This window comes from Alligator mississippiensis, chromosome 5 (genome assembly GCF_030867095.1).
Source record: "Alligator mississippiensis isolate rAllMis1 chromosome 5, rAllMis1, whole genome shotgun sequence".
Taxonomy (NCBI): Eukaryota; Metazoa; Chordata; order Crocodylia; family Alligatoridae; genus Alligator; species Alligator mississippiensis.
Window position 1 is genome coordinate 10185231 of NC_081828.1, and position 23278 is coordinate 10208508.

The 23278-nt window shown below is 44.7% G+C and overlaps 1 protein-coding gene across 3 annotated transcripts in view; it reads right to left on the minus strand.

The window, feature by feature from the left end:
• Positions 1 to 20164: 20164 nt before the first annotated feature.
• GLIS1 (GLIS family zinc finger 1) overlaps positions 20165 to 23278 on the minus strand; it is a 297466-nt gene continuing 294352 nt past the window's right edge. For all 3 annotated transcript variants that reach the window (XM_059727850.1, XM_059727849.1, XM_014598643.3), the window contains one exon: positions 20165 to 20818. In XM_059727850.1, the coding sequence (XP_059583833.1) occupies positions 20682 to 20818 (137 nt within the window). In that variant the 3' untranslated portion in view covers positions 20165 to 20681. The remainder of the gene's footprint in view (positions 20819 to 23278) is intronic.

Sequence of the window (23278 nt, forward strand, 5' to 3'; positions counted from 1 at the left end):
TCACATAATACACCTGCTTGTTCTAACTGGCAAAGACCTGAGCTGCAATGATTTCTTTTCCTCTGAAGAAGAGCAGGCATTCTTCGACACTGTTTTTGGCCACATTAATCAGGCTTTTCTGTATGGACACCATTCTTTTTTAAGCTTGGAAAATGAAATTGTGATTCCCTTCCTATTTTAATTCAAAAAGCCACACAATTATACATCTTTATCGATGCCAAAACCTGGGAAATGCCTTTGGTGCACAGTAAAATATAATTAAGTGTCGATTGAAAGAAATGTGCATACAATACGTTTTTACTAATACAAACGTCGCGGAAAGAGAGTGACAGTAGCACGCCAAGGGCAGTTGTATTGTGTGTCAGTTCAGGGCCTCGCACAACGGGACTCTGGTTTTCAGGCACGACACAGCATAAATCATAGCAGTAGCAAATATTCACTCTTCCATCCTGGCATAGTGGTAGCTCGAATAATGTGTTTGTTTCCAAATTACTTACCTGCATTACTTACTGGCATACTCCTTTTGTCTGGAGCTCCTGTTCTTTGATGTTCATCTGATGATGGTGGTGGTGATGATTTAAGTGTGCCACACCACGGGACAAAAGAGGGCAAAAGTGTGCAAGCCACACTGATGCATCTCATTGCTGATGTTTTATCCATGATAATTAGTGGCTGCGGTAGTGTCCTGGTGAAGAGGGAACCATGTGAGACTTCCTAATCGAGAGTGTACAGCCTCATGGGGATGGTCTAATCTGTATCTATAAGATATTGAACTTTGAGAAAAGACGAACAATATTAATCTTAAAGTATTTTCCAGGAGGACCATTGAAAATCTGGGAATAAATAAGATCAGGAAAAAAAGTACTGGCTTTTGGTGCCTAGTGGCTAAACTATATTGGGATTTAAATAGTTGCAGCTGAATTTAATTCAGGTAGCTGATTCATCACATATGAGCAGCCAGCTCAACTTTTTCCTCAACATTTTAATGGGGAGGGAAAAAAATGACTCAATTAGAGACTCAGCACTTCAATATGAATTTTTTGCGAAGTGAACATTGCCTTTTGTTTCACACACTTTGATTTTATATAATCAAAAGAACCACTTTGGCAAAAAACATCCACATTCGACAATTTTTATTTAGATTTTGACATGTGGTTTTTATATTCTTAATTAAATTTAAGATGATGATGAATCCACCCTTTTGGATTATTTCAAGCGTTCAAATTGTAACTATTGGAATCCTGATGTTAAATATGAGTCCAAGAAAGGAAATGGGGCAGTAATTTTGTTGGAAAAATGGAAAAGCTACTCTGCCAGTTCCTTAAGGTAAATATCTCTTTGACATAATATATAATAGCATATTTATGTTGACTGTAGTATTTTATAGTCTGCAATATAAACATTCATTTCAGAGACGTCCAGGTACTGAAATTTTACTGTGTGCAATAGTTACTACCGTATTCTTTTAAAAATATGCTTTTCCTAAAATGCAAATACTTATTTTATAGTAAATAAAATAATTTTGGAATCAGTAAAGTAGGATTAGAGGGAACTGTAGAAGCCATATCATCCAGGGATCAAGGTTTAATGTGCTTCTAATAATGATTCAGAATACATTTTATATTGCATGTAGTATTTGTAGTTGACCGAGCAATACACATGTTGCAAATACCAGCCTTTTACCATCTTCTGGGAGAAGCTTGTAGCACAAATCCAAACTCATATTCCCCACAGAGCTATCAGTGAAAACATGGCCAAGTTGAGCACTAATATACTGGGCTAATATTAGCACTTAAATAATGCTTTTTAGGCCTGGATGTTAAATTGCTTTACAAAGCTTTCCAGCTGGGAAAACAGAGAATTGACCCGGTTCAGTCTCTAAGGTTCCTACAAAAGACAGGAGCAGAACTCAGAGGTCACATCTTGGCATTGCTAAATTCAAACCCAAAGGTCCTGCTGACCAGTAGGGAGGAATTTCACATCTGGTCTTGTTTCCTGATCTGTCAGCCTACCTGTGGGCTCCACACTAGCAAGCAATCCAGTAGGATTCAAGTGAACTATTTATTTTAACTAACTCAAGAGCGTCCCAGCACTCCACAGTGTGGGTGGCTTGACTTTTTTACCTCCTTTCTCCCTGTCTCTTTAGAGTTTGTAGGTGGGTGCTACCTTTAGTGGCCACAACTCAATTCACTTTGCCTTAGATAAAACAAGAGGATGGAAAATGAGTTGTGTGATTCTGTATCTTCATCCTCCACGTGGGACGGTGAAAATCCCAAGCAGACTGCTATCTGAGTCTGCAGAACCATTACCATTAGCTGGATATGACATTTTCTTGACAACTAGTCACAGAAAATCTCTGCGGGATTGTATTGTCCTAAATAGATTTGCTGTTTATATATCTTAAGGCAGGAAGGAGCCATTGTGACCATGTAATCTAGTCACGTACAAAAAACAGGGTATAGGCTTTCACCCACTAATGCTGATCAAGCCAAATTGCTTGGAGATGAGCTAGAACATATCATTTTGAAAGCTATCCAGTCATTATTTAATAGCTTCAAATAATAGGGACTCTACTGCAGGGGTGGCCAACCTGCAGCTCTGGAGTCCAAACTGGGTGACGTGCTCGCTACGAGCAGTCATGTGACGTGACGTGACGTGACGTGACAGCTCTGGAAGCTGGTCACCGTGTGCATGTGCAAAGATTCAAGGAGATGCGTATTAACTTCTGAAGAGCTGCATGTGGCTTTGGAGCCGCAGGTTGGCCACCCCTGCTCTACCACATCTATCCGCAATCTGTGTCAGTAATTAATTCCCAGTGTGCCACCGGAACAAAATCCTCTGCTTTATCCTACCAGTGATTCACCTCCAGCTTCTTCAGCCACGTCTTCCCTTGTCATGGAGGAGGATGGATCTCTGCAGTTCTCTCCTGGACTTTTCTCAAGATTTATGAGATTTCTGAGGTCTTCATGAAGCTCTGAAGCCACGAGACATGCTCCTCACCCCTGGAGTCTCGGCTCTTGTCTTTAGGATCTGGTGGAACCGCATAGTAACCACATGCCTTGTCTAGGTAAGAAGACAGCTCACTAGTCTCCTTTCTGTCTATTCTTTATGAAATGTTTAACATGGGACCCCAAAAGTCTTTCCTTAGAATAGTAGATTTTTTTTCTTGTGAATACAGCTGAACAAGGTCTTTTCTTTGCTTCCCTCTGTTCTCTTCCTCTAGTTGACTCCTCTGAGAAACTGCCTCTGACTGCCGTGTTGCATACAGGCAGTCCTCAACTTACAACGTTTCGAGTTACAACATTTTGCACTTGCAGCGTTTCTAAATTGACACCCTGTTTCAACTTTCTGACGTCCGTTTCGACTTTACAACGCTTGATCCGATGTGACGCCATGCCAGTGAACAAGTCACTGTGTCACCCATCTCCCTGGAGAACAAACGTCCAAACTTCCTTGGACACTTTCTTTAAGAAAGCAGATGAGACTCCAGAAAAACCTGCAGCCAAGCCTCCTGAGAAGACTCCAGCCAAGAACCCTTCAAAAAGTCCAGCAAAGTCACCTCAAAGAAGTCCTTCCGAATCAATATGATTGCTATTTACAATATAAATACACTAATGTAGCTGTATTACTCATCTATAATTGATCAAGTACAAAATTCTGGGTTATTTTTGGTGAAAATAGGGTATCCGGCCTTGGTTCAGGAACCAACCCCCCATTTATAACATTGTTTCTTATGAGAAAATCGGTTCCGAGTTACAACATTTCGACTTAAGACGCAGTTTTCAGGAACCAATTGTGTCGTAAGTCCGAGGACTGCCTGTATTTCATATTGGCCGTGGTACAGTTGAAGTGTTCTTGTTGCTGCGGTGCAGTGGCATACCGGGTCTCCGGTGCCCAGGGGCCAATGCCTGCATCGCCTGCCTCCCCCAGGGACGATACGAGCAGGGTGCAGGCCCCCTTTCCTGGCCCATGCCACTTCCGCTGGGAAATGAACACCCCGGCACACCGGCCACTGGCCGTAACAGGTAAAGAAACATACAACCCGCCAGGCCGGTGGATGGGCCAAACACAGGTGGCACCATGGCCTCTTGGCCCAGCCGGCACCCGAGGGCTATAGTCCCATCTGCCCCCTCTCCCCCCCACCCCGCCTCGGTAGGCCACTGCTCTGATGGTCTAGGAAATGTGTGAAAAGCAAGGGTTTTTTGTGATATTTTTTTACTGGACCAAATGTATAGTTGGGAGAGACGGCTGGTTTGCAGAAGGGTGCTTTGTGCCCAAAAGCATGTCAAACTTCTCCCCCAGTGGTCCAGCTGGTCCAGTAAAAGATGTCACAGAAAACCCTTGCCTCTCTTATTGATTGGATGTTTCTGGTAGTTGGTTGCTGCCTGGGTCTCTTTCCTCTGGTGATCACAAACCGCCAGAGCCTTCGTCTTCATTTTTCTTCTCTCCTATTTCTTCTCCTGATTGAATCCATATGGGGATCCCAAAACCCAGTTGTCCAAAATCCTATTGTTTGTCTTCTAGTCTTACTAGAGTGCTCTAAGCTTGCATATATTTAAACAGCCGAGATGCCAATAGAGGGCAGTCAAAGATACGCAGTCTAGTTCCTAGTTTTTATAGGAATGTTAACATGTGATGTGCACTGAAATGGCAGTGTTTATGCTCTCTGTAAGCACTGACCAGAAATTATGAGGTGGGCAAAGAACTGGCTAAAGGGGAGATAACAATGGCTTGTGTTAATAGAAGGAGTATTGGCCTGGGGGTAGGTTTCTCATTGAGTTTCTTGGAACTGATTTTATTCAATATCCTTATTCGTGATCATGGCACAACAATTAGAAATGTGTTAATAAAGTTTGCTGAGAAAAGAAAGTTGTCAGTAGAAAGGAAGATCAAAGTATCACAGAGGAGGAACTGGAAAATCTCGAGGAATGGAATAATAAGGGGATGATGGTTTAGAGTGCAAAATGCAGGCTCATGTACTTAATAGAAATCCCCATGATTATTCTTTCTAAGCCTGAAACTCATTTGTTGGAACCAACGGAGAAGCGAAGGGGCCTAAGGGTTTTAGCTGATCACAAGATGAGGATGAGTCAGTGATGTGGTGCAGTCATAAAATGGCAAATGCAACCATAAGGCATATCAGAAGAGGGATTTCCAATAGAGGGAAATGCTAATGCCTATTAAATAAGGCACTGGTGGGAATACCATGTACAATGCCCTGTTCAAGAGAGATGAATTCAAACTGGAATAGGTGCAGAGAAGGGCTACCAGGATGACCAGAGGAGTGGAAAGCCACCTGTTTTATGAGAGGAGATCAAAAGAGAGTAGTTTTTTTAGCCCAACCAAATGAAGGCAGATAGGAGGTAGGACCGTTTTCTACAAAAACATCCGGGGGTAAACACCAGAGTCAGAAAAGAGCTTTTCATGCCATAGGACAATCCCGACACAAGATCCAATGTATGTGAACTGGCCAGACATACATTTTAGGCTGAGAAATAGAAAAGTTTCTAGCTATCAGAGCAGTGAGGTTCTGGAAGTAGAGCAAAAACCCTTCCTACATTTAAGATGGAGCTTGATCAGTTTATGAAAGGGATGATATGCTGTGATTGTCTGCAGTAGCAGGGCTCTGCACTCCATGCCCCAGGAGATCCTCTTCAGTCCCGTGTTTCTGTGTTCCTCATCTTCTTCTAAAACAATCCCCAGTTTGACCACCGAAAGTGTCTCCAGGCAGTTGTGGTAACATGCCCATTGCTTTGCAGACATGGTAACTATATATCCTCACCAGGAACAATCATTATTCAAGTTGAATTCTTTACCAAGAAAGAAATTACCCTGATCCCTGCCTGCAACTTCACAACAAGCATCCCGTGCTGGCAGTACACCTTGAAATCTAGTGTGTGTGTAGCTCCTACTGTTTTGGCGCTCTAAACCTGGGGAGTAGGGGCATTTTAATTTTAACCTAAATGTGTGGCATCTGTCATAGCCACCAGCTTCAAAAAACTTTCTTTCAAATGAAAGCATAATAGTTGCAATGATGTCATGGGATGTTAGGCATGATATAAAAGCCCTAGTAAGCAGTGCAGATGCCATAGTTACTGCATGTGGAATTTTTCTAGGGTATCATCTTGTCAGACTTCAGTAACTTCTTTTTCATCGTTGTTGTCTCTCTTGATTCATTATTACTGCCCCAGTCCCTTCAATTTATTGCAATTCATCGTATTTTATTCTGTAACAATCTTAAATTTTTGAAATAACAATCAAAGGTTATTACATATGATTAAAGACTTACAGACGGTCATAAGCTAGGACCGTTATCAAGATCAAACCTACTTTGCAAATGTCAGGGGAAGTTTGTCACAAACCCAAGGTTTTGATAATCAGCTAAGAAGTCAAGTTCTGGGTGACGGATTCAGAATTCATCCCTGCGTTGTTTCAGATACCAAACCAAACCATCACGTAACCGAACAGAGCCTCGTGACATTTTGTAAATGCTGCATGGAGCAACTGCTCCTATAACCTGATTATAAAGCTCATTTAATATTATTCCAGGGCTAGAGCTCCCTCTTGTGGAAAAAGTGAGGTGTAAAAATAAAAGTATCAGTTCAAAACTGACGTGGGGTCTGTGTTGGGGAAGATAATTTTTTCTTGATTTTTTTTCCCCCCCCCAAGAGGTTACTTCATAGTCATAAACACAATTGTGAAAGCAACATGGAAAATTAGTGGGTACATTCCTGCCAAATTTTAAACTACACGAGCCACCCACCGCGCAGGTCTTACTGTGCAGTCATTTAGTATTTGCATAAGTATAGCATGTGCATCATTTAGTCTGTAACATCATTTAGTACTTGCATAAGTACATCGTGTGCATCATTTAGTATATAGCCTCATTATGCAAGTACTAAATGACTGTGCAGTAACCAGCATTACTGCACAGCAGTGTCCTGGCACGTTTGCCTCGTGACGCGTACTGTGCCAGTAGTTCATTACTACTGTGCAGTAGCGTCACATCATGGTTTGTGCCCAGCAATCCTACTGCACAGGAGTAATAAGCTACTGTGCAGTAAGCATCTCGTGTAGATAGTGTTGTATCAAAAGAGCACACACCAACTGCTGATACTTCCTTAGCTTGACGAAGGGTTTTTGAACCCGAAAGCTTGCTTAAAAATTGTTTTCCAGCTACTTAAGTTGGTCTAATAAAAGAGATCAGATTCACCTGAAGAACCTTGTCATTCTATTGTGCGTGCGCTTGATAAGCTTGTTTTATACTTACAACATTTTATCAATTGAAATATTTTTCCCGTCTCTTTCACAGCTCTGTGCTTCGCAAGGCCTAGACACTTTAGGTAATAAGGATAAAAAAGAAATAATAAAAAAACTCCAAGTGACAAATACTATTGGTATTTTTGGGCCTGCTTTGCAGAAAAACACCAAGGATAAATCACTCTTATCCTGTTCGGGATAACTTCTGGAACAAGTTATTGCTTGCTCTAAAATGCTCTTCTTGAACTGGAGAGTATTGTGTAATGTCTGAGCCATTGGGGGGGGGGGGTCCTAATAATATATACATATAAAATGTGCATGTGTGAGAGGCTCTTTTAGATGCTTCCAGGTGTCTTTTACCCTAGGATCATTCATGGAAAATATTTGGCATGGAGTGAAAACTGGTGCATTTTGAAGGGGAAAAATGTGCTTCAAAAGTATTTTTATGAGTCCCAGGAACGAACCCTTTCTGGGAAGGGTAATTTAGAAATGGCCAAAGAGAGATAATGTTCTCGGGCAAGGGAACCTCAACAAACTTCCCTTGAGCTCAGTGGGTGTCGGTGACTCTTTATGACACGACTTCTACTGTCGCTGCCAGTAAAGTGTTTCTTTGTTCCCCAGAGGCTCCAGGTTAAAAAAAAACATCACCGTGCACAGAGGGTCGTCAGGTGCAAGCAAAGCATTTGCAGTCTCTGAGTAGCCAGGTCCAGGCGTATTTTGGATTCTGCAGCCTAAGCAAGCAGAGATGTTAAAGTTGTAGGCAGGACATTCATTTCTTAGCCCAAGCTACATGAATGCCCTGGAAAAGAATGTGTGGGGGTGGCTCCTTGTTTCTTTTGTCCTGTTGCAGTAATCACCGGTCTTTTTGGGGGCCTGTCACTCAGGGCAGTCCTCATTGATTTGGGCTCGGAGGGGGAAGTTTTGAACTGCAGTTTTGGCTTGGCCCCATATTTTCCTGCCGCAATGAGACCTGGTACCGTGGGTTCTCAGAAGAGTGTCCTGGGTGCAGCAGTCTCCGGTGGTAGAGCCAGAGGCTGGAGCCCTGGTGTTAGCGTTGCTCCTGGTCTCTGCTTCCTTTGGGGCAGAAATAATTATTGTGCATATACCCTATCTGGAAAGCTGTTCCAGATGGGATATTAGGCTCATTAGCTTTACTGAGGAAGCAGGCCCAATTCTGAATATGTGGCACTACCAGCTTTGCAGAAGAATACAGATAAGGACATTGGTACCAGAACGCTACTGAATTCCATCTAATCCATGTTATTCAGGTGCCAACAAGCTCATAACACCCACGTTGGCAATGGCAAGAGGGAAAATGATACTTCAATTTAATTTCCTTGTTGTAAAGTCCTTTGGGCAAGGGTTTTCTTTCAATGAGTGAAAGGCAATGAATCCCTGATCCCTTGCTTGTATTTCTAGGGTTTTCATCTCCAACCCATAAATAATTCTTACTCTCACCTTCTAGGTGATGCTGTCATTTCACTTGACTTGAGATTGCATCTAGGCCTACAAACATAGTTGAGGCAGTCACATTTGTCAGCATTGGAAAACCTTAACTCATATGAATAACTAGCTTTTCAGAGCGCAGCAACGACTGCCAAAAATGAATCCAAACTCTTTGGAAAAGACATTTCTCATTATAAATCACTGGTGCCTTGTATTTTTAGAATCCATTCCGTTAGAAAATATCTTATATACTTGGACAAATAAACCTCACAAACGTAACCACAGTCAGCAACTCTGAATTAAAATGGATGTAGAAAAGCCATCGCTAAAATATGTGACAGCAAAATTCACATAATGGTCGTGCCTCCCCAGTGCAATGTGGTTGCTTTGCAACCTATCGCTTGTGCAACCTGCCCCTGGCCCATTGCTGAGGTGGTCCAAGGTCATCTACGGCACAGAGTCAGTGTGCACCGCTGTCCCTCGCTGCTGCTGGCACAGTGTGGATAAGAAATAGTTGGAAGAAGGAGTGTGTACTTGGAGCGCTCTAGGTTGCAAGCTATGTTTTCATCCCTTTCACGCAAGTTAGAACAACCTACGGGCTGCTCTAAAACTGCATGGAGTAGCTATAGCCAGACTAGTGCAATCAGAAGGGAAAAATTTGGACCATCCTGTTGCATGCTAACTCGGATACATAGCATGTGTCAATCAGCAGTGCCATGCTTCCTCATGCATTAGTTTTGTATCTTGAAAATAATATTCCAAATCAATTAAGCTTATATTGAAAACATAAGGGACCTGATTAACAGCATCCTAAGGAATGGCTATATTTTCTATAAGTCTTAAAAGAATCCCTTCTCCACAGCCACCTGTTTATTGAATGGCATTGTTCTGATTTGTGTATCACTAAGCAACAGGAAAAATAAAGGAAGCATTTTGGAAGGATGGTAAGTTCATTATGGAGACTTGCAAATCTTACACTTTGATAACAAACAGTGGTATTATGGCCCTTGTTTTAGGAAGCCTTGTAAAAATCTCCAATTTTTACTGCAGCAAAAGCAGAGACACGTTATCGGCATAGCCCAGCGGTTCTCAACTGGGGTTCTGCAAGAGCCTGCCAAGGGCGCCGCGACCCTGGCACCACCACCACCACGGGTTGAAATTGCCCTACACACCTCAGCTCTCAGGAGATGCATCGGAGCCAAACTGAGACGTGGCTGCAGGAACCATTCAGTGCAGTGGGTGACTATAATGATCACGTCCAACAATTAGTCACATATTTACTGATAAAAATGATAGTGTTTATATTCTAAGATGCATAATAAATTAGTTAAAAAAATGGGGTGCTTCCCCATTCTGAAAGGTTTCGGAGGAATGGTGCGAGTCTAAAAAGACTGAGAAGCACTGGTGAAGCTGATAGCAAAGGGCACTCGTTATGATCCCAAGGCGCAGGAGTTCGTCCCGCTTTTTGCACCCAGTGCTGCTACTTTTCCCGAGGCCTTTAGTGGCCCTTCTCATGTGCAATGGGTAGATACTGCTGTAACTGGGGAGGCCCATGGGAGGTGAGTCTTACGTGTGTGGAAAGTAGAAAACGCTGCCTGTGTATGCTCTGAAAAAAGTTAGAACTTAATTTAATTTAACTTTCTGGAAAGCAAAGCTCGTTCTCAACGGTGCAGCCTCAGCGGGTACAGAGAGCTGGTGTTGCTCACACAGGAGGGATCGAATGCTGTTTCCAGTTGATGCTTGCTGGACTACAGTTAAGCTGTAGATTCATCGCTCTGCTTTGCACTAGATGGTTGCTCCTTTGAGGCAGGGACAGTGCTTTGCTGAGTGTTTATACAACGCCTCGCACAAAAAGACTGTAATTTTCATATATTTTTAGAGTTCCTTTAGCAGGGCCCAAAACTGCTTCTCTCATATTAAATTTGTGAGTGTTGGCAGCACTGTCTGATACTGGTGTGTGTATGTACTGAGGAAGGCCTAGTCACAAGTTGGCAGGTGAGCTAAAACAGTGATTTAATCTTCTTTGAAAATTCTTATGATTTTGCACCAGTCTCATCTAAATGAGTGCTGTCTGATGTGGTTGCTGCACTTCTGAAGCTGGCAAGGCTGGTTTTGGTTAATCTTGGCTTTAGTTAGCCTTCGTCAAATTGATTGATGTTTATGACATGCATATCCTTGAACTCTTTGAGCACGCAAAAATAAACACCAGCAGAAACAACAGTCCACTGCTTTTAAGAGCGAAGCACAGTCCTCCACTCCTGAATTTCAGTCCCTGTCACATTCAGTCTTCAAAGCAAGTGTGGAAATACAGTACTGTGTCCTGCTGTGCTACAGACCTTCGCTCACATACCCTGCCGCCATCAACACTGAAACAAACACTTGGCGAGAAATAAGATCTTGCTTATCCCACCGATTTCTGGTTTTGGAGGAGTTCCTTTGCAACTTCTCCATTCACTGCTGGTGACGCAAAGAAGAACACAGAAGAACGTATGAACTGCCATAGTGGCTCAGACCAAGGGTTCATTCAGCTCAGTATCCTGTTTCTTCCTTTCACTCATCCGTGCCCATCTCTGGGCAGAGCACTGGTGATGCATAGTGGGCAGATGCGGGTGCACGTGCATCCCCTGAGCGTGGCGGTGCACCCCCTACGAAAAGGCAGGGGTGGCTTGTGATTGCTGCTGGCCATCGCTGGTGCTGCTGGCAGCATCTGCGGGTGGCCGCCAACCGCTCGCCACCCCCATTCCCACCGCTGCTGACGGTGCCACGGCTGCCTGTGGCAGCTCCGCACTTACCGCCGCCACGCTCCCACCTCCGATGGCGCTGCCGCTGCCTGCTGCAGCTCGCCATGCCCCCTCAGCCAGGGGCACATGGTGTTCATGGTGCAGAGTTTCACTGGGTGGCATTCACAGGCTCCTTAGGTCCATTCAAGATGCGCTGGGCACATCTACACATTCATTAATGCGCGGCAGTTACTGGAGTGTAGGTGGTAGCCATGTTGGCCTAAGGACATAGGCTACAAGGTTCTTTGGGAAGAGCACACACCACCTGTAGACTCTTCCTCAGCCTGATGAAAGCTTAAACTCAAAAGCTTGCTAAGAAAAATTTTTCCAACTATTTAAGTTGGTCTAATAAAAGACCAACTGCAGTTGATCGATGAGCCGGGGAGGCACGGTTGTGGGGGGGTAGCATGCTCCCTGGCAGACCCAAAAGTGGACCGGAAATACTTCCAGTCCACTTCCAGGTTTGCTGCCGAGCACGTGGAGCCCCCCCAGGGGATGCACGCGCTCCATGCGCCCCAGCATTGCAGCGATCACGAGCCGCGCTGGTACCTCAAGGTAGGTAGGAAAAACACGTAAAGCTGTGTCTATGGCCGAATGCCGATTCTCTGAATCAGCGTCGAATCTTCAGATTCGAATTCAGCCAAATCGAATCGGGGACAGTGATCCGAATCAATGAATCGAATCACTGTCCCCGATTTGGGCTGAATCCAAATTGAATAAGGCCCGTTTCACACACCACTAGTACCTAGCACCAGTGCATGGCTTTTTTGTGACACTTACTATGCAGTTGCCTAATAGCCCTGCCCAGTAGTGTATTAGCACAGGTTTTGACCAGCACGCTTCTCTGCAGTGTTATTTGCTTACTGCACAGTAAGGGTCTCATGTAGACGTGCCCGTTGTGTCCTGGCTGGTGTGCTCCGCCTGGTGTTTCCCTGGGAACCCTAGTCATTAACCTTGGACCTGCACTCCCATTCCTGGGGGAGAGGGCACGGGGCATTTTTGTCACCAATATTCAGGCATTATGTACTTAGTGGTCTCCTTCTAACAACTGAGGAGGGCTTGTGCTTTCCTGGTGGGTCTAGGAGGTCCACCACACCTACAAAACTATAGGCCTAGGCAATGGACAGTAGGGGGAAAATATATTGGTGTGCACAGTGTGGGATCTGGTGACTAGGAAATTAGTTTAAATTCAAGGAGTTCTTAGCCCTCTAGTTTCCAGAGGAAATTATAGTGTTGTGAGAGGAACTTAATCAAGTGAGGACTGTTGATGTTGGAGGTCTTTCTCCAGCACCAGGCTGAGGCAGATGCTGTCTTTCTCCTCTCTGCTTTTCTAGCGCTGGCAATGAACAGAGCCTATGGGTTACTCAGCATAGCAGGAATCACAGGGGTCAAAAATTACCACCTCCCAATTTAGTTCAAGATTAGGGAAGAAAATCTTGCAAATGACACAAAGGAAAAATAAATGTACAAGTGGTTATCAAGCAGCTAATTTATTCATCAGACACATTAAAAACAAAGCAATTTGGTAGTGAGCTCGGCAGTGTTGGAGTGACGTTGCAGCCATGATGATCCAAGAAATAGGTGAGGGGCAAAGATTTTTTTGTAGGCTACGTCTTTTATTGCACCGTGCAGTTAGTCTAATAAAAGAGATCACCCACAAAAAGTCCTTGCTCCTGGCAGATAGTGAGTGTTTGAGTTCTTGGCACAGGTAGGACAAAGCACTTTGCAAGGTAAATCCTTGCAAGATTCTACTTTGCTGCTGTCTTCACTTGCGGGAAGGGAGAATTATAGCTAGAGATAACTGGGAAATAGGTTTTCCCATTCTGAAAGAGCTTTGCAAGTTCCCTGTTCCACACTGGAATTGCACCCAAGACACTTCAGTGCGGGAAGACCAGAGAGGAAGAAATTTCTCCATCCCGAGAAAGACCGTGGGCTGGGCACTTCCCTGTGATGGATGAGACTGAGGTTCAAGTCCTTGCTCTGCCTGACTTAAACCATATTTCCCATTGATTTCATAGATTTCTAGGGTTGGAAGGGACCTTGTAGATCATTGAGTCCGACCCCCCTGCCCTGGGCAGGCAAGAGTGCTGGGGTTAAGTACCTTCTGGGTAGATGCTTTGACCAGGGTGTTGGTTATCCTGAGTGTAATCCCTCTGTCTCACATGTGAGAGCTGCTGTACTTTGTATGAATAAATATTCATTAAAGTAAGGATTTGAACCCTAGCCCCAAATTTCATCAGTGCTGTAACCGCTGAAATGGATAGAAGTCCCTGTAGCCCAGGGGCGGGCAATTATTTTGGGCAGAGGGCCACTGACTGAGTTTCAGCAAGCCATCGAGGGCCGCATGACAGGCAGCCCAGGGCAGATTAATATTAATTTTCTAAATTTTTTAGGGGCCCTGTGGGCTGGATAGAATGGCCTAGTGGGCCGCATCCAGCCCCCGGGCCGCATTTTCCCCACCCCTGCTGTATCCTAATGAAAATGTAATTATTTACACGAAGCTCCAGCATAAGTGGCTGAGTGTAGCATAGTCCGAGTCCATAGCTCTGGTCTGGGATATGGGAAGCCCCCCGCTTCTTTGAAGCGCAAGACACCCATGTTGGGGAAAGCAGTCATACTCTGGTAGAACCAGCAGGGCTGCAATTTAATAAAGTCACTGCTTTGTCTTGTGTAAAGTGAGGGTTAATGGTGCTTACATAAGAACATTTTTCTAAAGGGTTCTAAAAAATTATCAAAAAATCTTTGCAGGGAGGAACAAGTCCAGTAATTGATGTGGGAATATTAATGTAATGCGTGTGTGTTATCAATTTAGAAAAGCAGAAGATTTATATTTCCTTAAGCTTCTAATCATTTATACATATGACCTCCATTTGTGCACCAGAAATGGCTCTTCCAGAATTCTAAAATTTACTTCAGATGTTTAGTTTGGGTATTTTGCTTTACCTAGTAGCTGCCAAGTTTGGGATTACTTAGCAGTAAAATTAGAAATGTGGATTTGAGTATGTACCAAAATCCTGACAGGTGTTAATGGAACTCATGTTGGATATTTTATTCTTTAAATAGTAAAATGTAAACCTGCATTTGTTTAGCTTTGCATTTCTGCCAGCTAGATCAGGTATCTTGGGTGACTAGAATCACTGTTTTCTGTCCATGTGCTTCATGGCAGTTTCCAATGTCTGTTCCCAGCTCGGGTTTTATTTCTCATTCTAACAGTCATGTTCTACAGGGAATTCCTAACCGAATCCGTGGCTCCCAACCTAAGGAGATAGGAAAGGAAGGTCACTTAGCAATAAAGCCCAGGTTTTAAAGGTATCTAGGTGAATGAAGATACAAAAAGAAGTCTAGTGGGACTTTTTGCAGAAGTATGCAAGTGCCTAGAAAGCAATCTTGAACATAGAAACAAAAGCGGCCTAGACACTTAAAAAAGATTGACCCCAGACCTCTATGTGCACCTTTATCCACCTAGATACCTTTAAATAGCTTCCTTCTCCATGACTGTTTCAGGCTGGACATAAGGAAGAACTTCTTTACTGTCCGAGCCCCCAAGGTTTGGAATAGACTGCCGCCGGAGGCAGTTCAAGCACCTACTTTGGACGCCTTCAGATGCTTATCTTGCTGAGATCCTGTGATCCCTGCTGACTTCATGCCCCTGGGGCAGGGGGCTGGACTCGATGATCCTCCGGGGTCCCTTCCAGCCCTAATGTCTATGAAATCTATGAAGGGCACAAGGTGGTGGAAGGAGGGAAGGGTTGCCACCAAGGCAAGACGCCCTCCCCATCCACTCCTGCTCTGAGGCTGCTGAGCTCAGGAACGAAGTGGTGAGGCTGCACAAGACGCCCCTCTTGAACAAGCTGGAAACCCCAGATCTTAAGTGCAGTGCCAGGGGCGTGCCAGGGTGTCCTCACTGCCTCACCGCTGGGCTTGATGTGCACAGGAGGAAGGTGGGTGAATGGGAGTCATATCCTGGGATGACAGCAAGCACCCTATTTCTTAATACCCTACCCTAGGGGATGTCTACACTGCAAGTGTGCTCAGGAGAGGGTGCTTATGCATGTTGTATAGCTACAACCTCTTCTATAATAGGCTATTGGCTAGTGAACTCCAGCAGGCTTAAATTGGTAAAATGTGTAGAAAATGATGACAATACTTTTGTTTGTTCCAGTAACTGGGAAGGAACTTCTAAGTTAGCTTGGTTTCGAGTAAGAGCTAGTGGCTCTCACCACAACTCCACGCTAGTTTAGAAGAATTAGGGCGTGGACAGACTAGACGGTGTAAACAGGTAGCATTGCTCAAACTGGTAGGGGATGAGCTCTGAAAGGATCAGAGGCAAAACCTCCCTGGTATAAGTTGCAATGACTTAGGAGTATGTCCATGTCCATCTTGAGGGTAGGTATTTGCTAAAAACAAGGAGGTGCTCCCTCCTACCTAGTGGTGAGGCCTCTAGCATGTGGCTACCCCAGGATAGCTGCATGTCTATCTGTTTCTTGATCGCGGTATAATAGTCATTAGTGCACAAAAACAATGTCTGTATTTTCCTCTATCCCTGCCCTTGCTCTATTTTTTCCTGCCTTCGCATGTACTTTAGAAAGACTCATACCAAAGATAGATACCTTTTTTTTATCTCCAAGCAAATCAAATAGAAATCTCAGTTGCATCAGGGCTTCAGCTACCTGAATGTCTTCTATCTCCTAGATGTGTTTAAAGAAAAAATGTCTCTCATGGTTCGACTGGCTTTTCAGCTGTGAATAGTTGGACAGAACGTGAAACCAAGATGTGTAACCGTCTAAGGCTTCGGCACGTGAACGTAATTGGAGAGAGGAGAGGCCTTCAAAAGAAGGATGTTGAAGGAAGCTAAACCCAGAGGTGGTGGTTGCAGCCATGTGAATCTTACCAAAAGATGCCTTTCCAGTACTCGCGTCTCTTCTGGGTTGCTCTTATGCCATAAGAAGTCCCCGCTTTGTATTTTAACTTCTGCTTGCTTGCTTAAACCTGCATCTCTATGTCTTGGGCTCCTTTCTGGAGTTATGACAGTTGTAGCGATGACAGAAGATGTGAATTGTTGGGCCAGTGGAGCAGCTGTCAATTGCTGCAACACGTTGAGTATCTCTAACATGACTGATGTGGTCCCTTTGCCTCTCCAGTGGCAACAGCTAAATATATTACCTGGTACTTACTAAGCTAGAAGATACAATTTTAAAAATGATAGCTAATACAGATACACACGTTATTTTTAAGGGATAACATTCAATAACTCTTATGCTCTAGTTAGTCAGACGTAACTTCTAGATCAGACTTGAACATTTAGTCTCCTGAATTTCTGTGCTGTTGCATCATTAGAATTATATCATAAATAGTTACTTGTTTGGCATGGTAAGATTATACCCATAGATATCTGAAAAGTTTCACATTTATCTTTATTTGCAGAGACGCCTCCATAATAGAGGAAGGGAAGGTCATTTTATAATTTGCAACACAGTGCAATTAACAATGGAAATTGAATATCCCAAAAGAAAACAGAATGGATCCAAATGCAATAAAAATCTGGATCAAATAAAATGAGTTGGAACGGGCTCACTCAATAGATCTGGTTTGGATGCTGTCTTAGATGCTGGATATCTCAAAGAACTGCAGGTCTCATAAGATTGGTGTAGTTCAAGATGGTTCAGTATCAAACATGAATTACGGTCTCTCCTCGGTCTAGGCTGGATGTGATCGCCATCTCTTGGTCCACTCCTAAAATGTGCTGTGTAGCCTGAGGTGGACAGATAAGAGAAAGAGAATGAGTTGGGTTTTTCATGGTGAAGGGAAAATTGCCTCTTCTTAGAGCTATTTATTACTTAAATTACAGTATTTGGATTGAAAAGTGACTGTCAGTCCCTAAACCCAGTGGTCACATCTTCATCCCGCGGAGCTGTTTCTTTGTAGTGTTATAAATCCCACTTTGTGAGACACATTTGTGGGTGTTTTTCACAGCATCACACACAAAAAACCTGCCAAGCAGTGAAGTTCATTGTGCGTCTAGCAAAAGTACATATTGGACACTTCCCTGCTGAACAGGGAAATAATCAAGTACACAAGTGAACAAGTATTCATTATCTTGGCTTATTGTGCGCTTTAATGATTTTTAGTGTGGCAAATCTTCCAGAACCTTGCATCACAAATCAGGAACTTTTTCATTTCTTTGAAGCTTTCCTTTTAATTTACAGGAAACCTGAATCATAGAGATGCTAGAATTAAGTCATCGCTCCAGCTGCTCAGCTTTTACTGCCCCAGACCTTTGTGAATCATTGTGTGGTTTCCCATAGGCTGATTGTTGGGACACAAATATTTATTGTAATTGAGAAAATGTGCTTATGTTTAGGTGAATTAGCTCTCTAATCCAACTCACTGTCATTTTTAAAGCAATTTTATTTTTGTTTAACTTGCAGAAAGAGATTATGAACTAGATGCTGTTGCATCATGGGAATGGCAATAGAGTTCCTCTTTGCCTGCAATTCTGGTACTGGTTTTGCTGTGATGGTGGGAAAAAAAATGTTCCTTTCATAGTGGAACGAGTCACTAAAGACTAGGGTGGCCATCGTAGAGGATAGGCCGGTTGTCCTCTGTCTTCTATTGATATGAAACTCCCTCCAGAGGTGGTGCAAGCACCTACTCTGGACTCCTTTAAGAAGCATTTGGACACTTATCTTGCTGGGATCTTTTGACCCCAGCTGACTTCCTGCCCCTGGGGCAGGGGGCTGGACCTGATGATCCTCCAAGGTCCCTTCCAGCCCTAATGTCTATGAAATCTATGACACTGGATGCCTTTATGTCATCCAGGCAGACATAAAGGCATCAGGTTTTGTATTAATAGAGGACAGAATAGCAGAAAACAGGAAGAATAGAGGAATGTCATCTATGATGGCCACCCTACTAAAGACTGACATCTCAACGACTAGGTGGCATTTGGTAATGAGTGCTCAGACCCTCTTCTATTCTCCCCAGGCCTTTTGTGGCCATTGTTTGGAAGATGGAGCTTGAGGCAAGATGTGTCCTAGCTCAGGACCATCCAACTTTTGGGCAGCTGGGGGCCATAGACCCAAGGGCCACTATCCCTCCAGCTTCCCTCCGTGATGTAGGCTGCCTAGTGCACCTCATCCATCCCTGCACAGCGCAGGCAGCCCAGCTCCCCTCCCTCCCAGCTGCAAATGCCACGTGGGCTACCCAGTGAAATGAAGTGGCAGCTGGGTGAGAGGCCGTGGGCCACATGCGCTAACCCTTTGGGGGCTTCATGTGGTCTGTGGGCTGCCAATTGGCCAGTCCTGTCCTAGCCAAACCCACAAAAGGGGGTTCACCAGTGTTTAATCGTGTACCCTGCATGGCCTACAAAGACAATGCCAAGAGTAGGGATAACTTGGGGTCATGCCACCAGAAGACTTGACCGCTGAGATGGCAGTGGGAGGGAGGTTTTTGCCACAGCATTCACAGGCTGCTTGCTTCAACGTGTTAGGCCCCTAGCAATCAGTGTCCAGCTTTGAGGAAATCACAAGCACTTCATTCCTTGAGTTGCTGCTTTCTTTCCTCACAGTTACTGAAGATCATGGCCATCTCGGGGGCAGTGGTTTGTAGGAGGCAGAGCCCGACTACCCTGTAGTACGCTGCAGACAGTCACATATGGGGCTCTGGCTGCGAGTGAAATCTTTGCAGAGCCTCCAGGGAAGAGATGGGTGGTGCAAGCATCACACGCCCTCCCTGGCTGTGCACACGGTGTGGACTGAGTGATGGCATCCCATCTCCGTGCCCATAGAGAGTACCTGGGTTCCTTCATAATGCCAAGGCATTAAAAAGTGAGTAGTGATTTCAGGTGCCTTGAGCTTTAGTGCTCAACCTGAGGCACTGAGAGAGGACATGGTTTTCCGCGCTATCATAAGCTGTAGGAATTATTTTTAGAGGAAAGAAGCACTTGCCAAAATGCTCCTGACCTGCCTTACCTGAGGTTAGCTATCGCCCTCGCAGAGTTTCCTTGGAAATTGCTTGTGTCTGTGGTTACACATGTTTGCTGAACTCTCTAAAGACCAGCTAAGCCCAGCATCTATTTTTCATCCATGGACGCATTATTATTGGTAACGCAATACTTACTTTTTTCAATCTTACCTTTTTCTCCCCTATGCATGTGTGTGAAATGTCCCATACCTTACAGCAAAGTGTCCTATTGAAGACAAGCTTGCATAAAACATTAGGACATACGGAAGAATTGAGTATGTTTTCACAGCAAATACTCTAATGATCTACTATCTTCCCTCCCCCCGTCACACGATAAATTAGAAGTTTATGACTGAGAGCCTGTTGTGTTGTGATCAGCAAGGCACGGAAAAGCGCCAAAGCCAAGTTGCAAGCTCTTTGTGCCGAGTGTAGCACAGGCAAGCAGCCCTGTCTTTAGGTGTGTTTTGCAGCCCATCCTGCTGTACGTACACTGCTTGCACTGTCTGCGATTCATCATTGTACAGAGCCACGCTTTGACCCTGTATCTGCATATCTGCCCCTTGCCAGCTGCTCAGTATTTCCAGCATCCACCTTGGCTGCTTGCACTTTGTAACTATTTCAGCACCATTGTTAGGTTTCAATCACTGACGGGCGTTGTAGAATAAAGTATGAGCATCGAGCACATGGCCTCAGGAAGGTAAGAAACGACAGGATGCTTGGTTCCAGTTTTTTTAATGCTTTCTTGTAAAACTGAAAATATAAAACCAGCTGAGCAAATGAAGACGTTTATATACATGAGGTCTGCAATTACAAAAAAAAAAAAAAAAAAAAGTCCTTGTGGTCAAAAAATGTCCAATGATTTTCCCAAAAACTGATTTAAAGGGACCAACATTCTCAAATGGAAAACATACTTTTCAGGAAAAAAAAAAAAAATCTTTACAAGTTTATTATATAACTTACATTTACATTTTACTAGGAGAACTTACAAAACAAGCTGTCTCAAATGCTCCTCATTCTCGTAAAGCATGACTTTCAAAGTGCCACAGCAAGGGAACAGGTTCCAATAATTACCTCATACAGTATATTCATGTATAAAATGGGTTGGTAAATGTGAGGTGTTTGTTTAAATGAGCGCATATAAGGATACAGACTAAATAAAAGTACTTGAACAACATTTTGTTAATACATATACAGGCATAGGTAGAATACAGGAAAGTCAGAATACATCTGCTCTTAGGTATCTGTATAGATGGAAGGAATATGATTCAAACAATGATCGAAGGCACCGTTTGGGAAAAATCCGTTTTCTTCTGGCCCGCTGTTGACTCCTTCTTCAGACACGCATTGTGCTTCAGAAATGGCATCGTAGCCTGAAAAGGGTAGGAGCATAAATGAGCGCTACAGTGCAGTACGATCAAGTTGAACTCTGAGCCCTAGGGCTACATAATAAAGCATCACATGAATCAAAAATTCAACCTGAAAGTCTTACTTAGGAAATACATCAACTAACCTTGGTAGTGCTGAGGTGCTATTGTTACCATGATGGTCTGGGAAATACGTGAGATGAATTCTTATGGGTGATACGATCTTTTAATGACCCAACTGCATGGTTGGGATAGACACAGGCAAGCTTTCAGTTATCACAGCACCCTTCTTGAGGGTAGGAAGGGGTACTGTGGTACCCAAAAGCTTGCCTACGTCTATCCTATCCAAGCAGTTGGTCCAATAAAAGATAACGCCCACAAGAATCCTTCCCTCTTGCATAAACCAACCTTACAGTTTGTCTGTGTGCAAGTATCCTGTTCACTGCTCTATCAGGGTACCCTAGTGCGAGTCAAATCTTATTTTCAATGAGATGGCTTTGGTCACTGCCTGAGCACAGCAGGATAGCTCTCTGGAGAAATGTCAGAAAGATGACTGGGCCAGTATCCTAGTCAGGGAGTGGTTCAGGACTTCTGTATTATACACTTTCCATTGCAGAGGTGATAGATGGATACCAACACATTCCCCTTTTCCCCTGTGCTCTTAAGGCCCTGATGCATCACACCCCCAAGAATACACTCAGGTCTCTCTTTATGTGAATTCATTTTGTGTGAATTTGCTTATATCCGAGGACCCTGTTGATACCATAATTTGCTTTGTGCAAGGAAAAATCCCAGACCTCATTTGTCTGCCAGCAACGAGCTCCCTGCAGGGATGGGAGGGAGCGGAAGGAAGGTGGTGAGACAGGGGGTGCCACGGGCATGTACACTACATGCACATGGCCCCAAGCAGCCTTGAGAGTAGCTCCGGCATGTAAGTGAGGGGGAATAGGAGGACTGATGCCCCTGTAGGGAGGGAGCTGGGCAGGGCTGGGGCTGCAGTGGGCAGCGTCCAGCGGGGAGCAGGACGGAGCCTTGGGTGGCTTGTTGAGGGATGGGGGGGGCTGACTCCCCACTGCCATGCACACTTCTGTTCCCCGGGTGCCTCTCCAACACAGTGAGCGTGACCCGGCACAGCTGGGAACAGTGGGGATGTGTCGAGAAGGTGCTTGCCCCACGCTGCCCTGGTGACATGCCCACTGCATGTGCCGCTGCTTGCAGCACGGAGCTCGTAGCCTCTCCGTGCAGCCCCGCTGTTCCCAGCCATGCCGGGTCGTGCCCGCTGGGCTGACGAGGCACCCGGTGAAGGAAAGCAGGGTGTCAGGGAATGGCCTGAGTGAGGCTGGTAAGTACCCCTATTAATTACATGTAATAATGGAGTCGCTTTATGCAAATTCACTTTATGCAAGGTTTCTTTGGAATGCAACCCTCACATAAAGAGAGACCCAAGTATACATGGCGTTTCTTTCCAAAGGAGTGGTACAGAGCATACTGTCCTTAGTCCTCACATGGCCAGGGCTGCTTGTGGAGCTGCCATTCCCCTGCTGATGCTCTTCTACTGTCTCTCCCCCACTGCTCCCAGCACGCCTCTGCGTCGGGCTCGAGTCTGGCTCTCGTTTTTCTCTAGGTAGGACTCTCATTGACTTCATAATGCACATTGATCCTTACGGAGCCTGGCAAAGGTAGGGCAGGTACCCCTAGTACCTGGCACTGCATCAGGAACATTTATGGGAACCCAGAGGAAAGCTTGGGGGCAGACATGGCTGACAGCACCTTCCACCTCCTCCAGCTCAAGGTGACCCAATGATTAACTATACGACTTTATGCAAGAAAGGCCTCCTTGGAGATACGACCCAGAGTCCCTAGCAGGAAGATGTGTGCACCTGTATTTGGAGAGAGAAGTGAAAGCCTGGTGGAGCGATATAAGCCTGCACTCTCAAGGCTCTGGCTTTCCTTCAGAAAAAGAAAATCCATGCATGTACAATGTTCAGCAGTCTCCAGCCGTCTGTCATGAGTCTCCCTTCCCTTATGACTTGCTGCCTCTACTGTCAAATCTCTTCTGAAGCTACATTACTTCTGTGCCACCTCTGCCCACATCCCCAGCTTACACAGAAGGGTGCAGTGGACAAACTAATGAGTAGTAATCTAGTTGTTTCCACTTAGCTCGTGCACTGCCTGTCCCCTCTGACTGCACTGCATTACCTGTCCCAGGTAACAAGACTGGCGTCCAGCGTAGAACCATGATTTACAGTGACATGCCTACAGATACCCATCAGTGTAGGTCAGCATGGGCCAACCGGTCAAGCTAAGTCCTGCTGGCTTCCCGAGTGCCACGCTGATCCCTGTCCCCTGCCTGCTCTGCTTTCTGCTCCCTGCCCTATCTGCCGCTGTTCTCCTTGTCTCTGCCCCAATCTGCCACACATATATGCACATGTGCATGAACGCTGCTCGTGCCATTTGACACATTGG